Raw genomic sequence first — 4573 nt, forward strand, 5'->3', positions numbered from 1 at the left:
ATTAGGCGTAAACACTCATGGATTAAATTTTTATATCTATGACCTTTGTCCACGTAATCAAACAATCCCGATTCTGTAGTTGTCTTCCCTATCCAATTATTCAGTTCCTTATCAATTCTCATTTGAATTCTCCTCTTTAAAATAGAAACTTCTCGGTGCCTTTTACCCCCTCTGTTTCAAATTATTTATCGTATTTATTAAAAATAGTTGTCTCAAATTATTTGTTATTTTAAAATCAAGAGACAAATAATTAATTATCCTATTTTACCTTTATTAGAATTTTATCGTTAATATAAATGACACATAAATAGAGTAAATATGTAATTGAGAAAGATTATAATTTAGACATAAATAAAAATAAAGTTAATCAAATAACTCTCTTAATTAAGTCGTGTAAAATAAAATAAAAAGATAAATAATTTGAAACGGTGAGAGTATTTATTTAGAAAAACAAAAGAGCTACTTTTGTTAAAACCCTTTTAGGCCCCTTTTAGGAATTCCATGCAACCCCTTTTTGCACAGTAAAACACTGAACCAGAGCCAGCCACCCCCGATCAGGTCCTTTCTTGTTTTTTTTTTTTGGCTAAGATTCAGTGTTCTATGGAAATTTAATGTTTTTAATATTAATCAGTATTTGATGTGATTGATGAGTGCTCTTTCATTAATTCCTTCTTGGGTCAGAAAGCTGGGATATGAATTTGCTGGAAAAAATTTATTCTGCTTCTGTTTGTTGGGTTGGAGTTTAGTTTTTGACCTTTAATTTGGTGGTCTGGACTTTAATAGATTTCTGAAGTTCAAGAATTCATTATAGGTTTCTGTTTTTTCAAGTGTCATCTGATCACCCTTCTCCCCATACTCCACTTGTGAGATTACACTGGGTATGTTGAGTATGTTGTTGTTGTTATCGTCGTCGTCATCGTCTGATCACTGTTCTTGAAAAAAGAAGTTGAAATGGTTTTTTAATCTTGAAAACAAAACATTTGTTGCTTAATGATTTTTAGATGAAAGAAACAATGTGTGCGGTTTTGCTTAATAATATTTAGACGAAAGAAACAATGTGTGGAGAATATCGACAACCCTGGCGAAGCCAGAATTTGAAGTTTATGAGTTTTGAATTTTATTTCTTTTTAGGCTACTAGGTTCTAAATTAATAATCTGTATGTATCCAATGGATTTTAAAGACAAATACAATACAACATTTGAACCAAAACTACTGGGTTCAGCCGAACCCGTAGCCGAAACTCTACCTTTGCCCCTGCCAACAAGATGAGTTTCACAGGCATTCAGGCAAGCTAGCTGGAGATTTGAATAATTTTTCTTAAGCCTTAGTGGATAGAGTTACTTGGTATTTGTGCTGGTGGGAGGTAATAGGTACATGGCCTTTATAAAAAAATTATCCAACTTTCTATCTTAAAGAAGGGCTATGTTGCTGTTATCCACAGTTCATTGATGTTTTGATCTCAACCATTATGCCATCTTGATTGCTTAATAATGAGTGTGGTTGGTAGAATGTTTTTGCCTGATACACTTGATAGTTAAATATGGGGTATCATGTGTTTAAAACAATTGTTTTATGCCTAAATAGGCACTAAGGAAGAGATCGGTTAATGGTGAAGAAGAGCAAATAGATAACTCACTTGAAGGGGTTGCTTTATTTTGTTCCTTTCCCCCCTGTATCCACTTATGGATGGCTAGATACTGAACTGTTTAAACTGAATCGAGGGCGTAGATAAAACTGTTTGTAACTTATGGTGTTTCCTATGTTACATGCCGAGTCTATGTTGCAGATGGAAACCTTGATCAGATTATAATAGTATAAATCGTAATCTAATATCTGTAGAATTTTCGAGTGTCGATGATAGTATAATAGTTAAATAGAGCAAATAATGTGTCATTTTCTTTTTAGATGATCATATCATCTTGTACTTCTTGTTCTTTATTTTTTTCCATTTTTAACAATGCCACGGATTGGAGATGAAACTCCATGAGCATTGCAATCACTTATGACATTACACTGACAAATTTAGGTCCGTTGTTTTTCCGCCTAATTGTTGAATGTTTCATCTGCTTCAGCTTTTCTTTTGTTCATTTTCTCTTCTTTTCATTTTCTGAATTTAAACATGTCACTCTCTTTTGTTCCTTTTTATGATCTCTGAAATCTTTGTTTCACATGGCTTTTTTTGGACTTTCCTGTCAAAATAAAAATTAGATATTTCTCCATTTCATTCTAAATGATTTAAATACCAGCCTTTTTGATCTGAAATTGATTATGGTATTTGCTTCAGCAGAGAGCACTAATGTTCCATAAAATGGAGAGCGTTACCAATGTCATGGAGTATGAGATCCTCGCAAAGGAGAAATTACCCAAAATGATATATGACTATTATGCCTCTGGTGCGGAGGACGAATGGACACTCCAAGAGAATCGAAATGCTTTCTCTAGGATTTTGTAAGTATTTCTATAAACATGCTAATACTATTAATATTCTGTTTACCTGATGCACTATAGAAGTGTAAAAATAGCAAGTTTGAAAAGAATTTTCTTCTATAAGCCACTGAAATTTCCTCCTTTTAAATAGGTTTAGGCCCCGCATTCTTATAGATGTAAGCAACATTGATACAACCACAAGTGTCTTGGGATTTAAGATTTCAATGCCCATCATGGTTGCACCTACTGCAATGCAGAAAATGGCTCATCCTGAAGGTATCGCTATTGTTTCTTTGAATAATGGCAAAGAGAGCTGGCGAAGTTCCATCTACTATTAGTAATTTTGTGTTTGTGATTAAGATATGCATGTACAACACAGACCTCTCTATAACATCCATCCAATATAACAACATGTCACCATAACGGCTAACTTTTTGGAACCGACTTTCATAGTTATGTTATATTATATGTTCTTTATAACAGCATCTCACTGTAATAGCCAAAATATATCCGGACAAACAACGTTGTTATAGAGAAGTGTGACTGTATTAGACTCATACTAGTAGAGGAGCTAGAGTCTACTGTTCTTCATCTTCTTCCTCTTTTTTATTCTGGAAGAATGATTACTGATTGATACTATGATTGTGTGCCTCATGAAAGTTTGGACTAGGAACACATGATTCATATTCTGTGCGAAACGGTCACTGAAAAGTCAGAATTTGAAATAGTTGTACATTGCTGTTTAGTATGGAATGCCGTTTTTCAGAATTACAAAGAGAAATCATTACAGATTGTTCACTTGCAAGTGCTTCACATCCTATCTTGTACCGTACAGTTGTGAGCTCTGACTTAGCACATCTCACAGAAAAAATAGCAAGTGCGCTCCTTTTTATTGAGTTCTGTTTGATGCAAAAACTCTAGGGGTTCACATCAGAAGGTATAATTTGTTTGTTTTGTCCATTAGCTTTACACTTCAGGTAGACAACTGTTTGAATTGTGGAAGCTTCAGTTAGTAGCAAATAGGAAGCTAAATAACTAGGCATAATACATAAACAGGCCCTCAAACTTGGCCTCAGCTGGCAAGTATGCCCTCCAACTTTGGGTGTGCACAAGTGGGCACCTCAACTTGTACAAAGTTGAACACATAAACACAAATGCTGACGTGGCACTGACATGGCACTGATGTGGCACATAAGTTTGGAGTTGTCTAGATGATCATTTTATAAGTTGGAGTGTTCAACTGACAAAGTGGAGGCAAGTTGAGGTGCCTACTTGTGCACACCCAAAGTTGGAGGGCATACTTACTAGCTGAGGACAAGTTTGAAGGCTTGTTTATGTATTATGCCAAATAACTATCAACTTCAGATAAACATGGGACATGGTTTATACTGAGAATTCTTAAGATTGTAACTGATACTTGGCTGGAATAGCAGCATATTTTCTCTTATTTTTCACTAGACGGCTGGCACTTTTTGTGCATTTCTTGTTGGAGTCTGTGTGATTTGGTTAATTCAGAAATCGGAAGTTTTTTGAATTGCTCAAGTGAACATAATCTTGTGGTGACCAGCTTAGTTTGGTCTTAAAATCAAATATTTTGATGCAGGAGAATATGCAACAGCAAGAGCGACATCAGCAGCTGGCACCATCATGGTTTGGACTTCTATAACCCCCACCCACCCACCCACCTAAACTGATTAAGCTTTAGCTGAGTGCTGTCCTTGTAGCCCTAAATTTCATTATTAACGTACATATCCCTGCTGTCAACTGAAATTTAGTTGGTAATTTTAGACATTATCCTCATGGGCTACTTCCAGTGTAGAAGAGGTTGCTTCAACCGGACCGGGCATTCACTTTTTCCAGCTCTATGTGAGTTTTTCTGTTCATTGTTCATATTAACTCTTATCTACTTTGTGAAGCATGGATCAAAAAGAGGAAGTGTTTTTTCTACCTTCAATGGATTTATATTGTTTCTTTTTCTGCATGTCCATTACAATTCATATTACAGATTAATATTGCTCTAGCATGCAAGTAAACACTGTGAGAAGAGAAGAAATAAGATAAGAGATGTCCTTAAGAATTGGTTAATTAATAGCATGCAGTAATTTGAGCTACATTATAAGGAATTTAATTATGTGAAAGCTTTTT

The 4573-nt window shown here is 34.8% G+C and overlaps 1 protein-coding gene across 2 annotated transcripts; it reads left to right on the forward strand.

Annotated features, from left to right (window-relative positions):
• The first annotated feature begins 472 nt into the window (after nt 1–472).
• LOC132055888 (glycolate oxidase-like) lies at nt 473–4461 on the forward strand. Of its 2 annotated transcripts, none has more exons than XM_059447902.1 (5): nt 473–558; nt 2286–2449; nt 2580–2704; nt 4032–4078; nt 4217–4461. In XM_059447902.1, exons 2-5 carry the CDS (start codon nt 2298–2300, stop codon nt 4322–4324), a joined length of 432 nt encoding a protein of 143 aa, XP_059303885.1. In that variant the 5' UTR covers nt 473–558; nt 2286–2297; the 3' UTR covers nt 4325–4461. The 2 variants fall into 2 exon arrangements, with proteins under 2 accessions (XP_059303885.1, XP_059303893.1); XM_059447910.1 differs by having other exon boundaries at nt 477–558; nt 2289–2449; nt 4217–4460.
• Nucleotides 4462–4573: the final 112 nt, after the last annotated feature.

The sequence above is a fragment of the Lycium ferocissimum genome, chromosome 1 (assembly GCF_029784015.1).
Source record: "Lycium ferocissimum isolate CSIRO_LF1 chromosome 1, AGI_CSIRO_Lferr_CH_V1, whole genome shotgun sequence".
Classification (NCBI taxonomy): Eukaryota; Viridiplantae; Streptophyta; class Magnoliopsida; order Solanales; family Solanaceae; genus Lycium; species Lycium ferocissimum.

What these genes read in the sequence shown, in the direction of transcription:
- LOC132055888 (XM_059447902.1), top strand. Translation starts at nt 2,298, where the DNA reads ATGTTCCATAAAATGGAGAGCGTTACCAATGTCATGGAGTATGAGATC. An exon ending in GAAAATGGCTCATCCTGAAG is followed by an intron (nt 2,705 to 4,031) that starts GTATCGCTATTG and finishes ATTTTGATGCAG; the next exon opens with GAGAATATGCAACAGCAAGA. An exon ending in CAGCAGCTGGCACCATCATG is followed by an intron (nt 4,079 to 4,216) that starts GTTTGGACTTCT and finishes TGGTAATTTTAG; the next exon opens with ACATTATCCTCATGGGCTAC.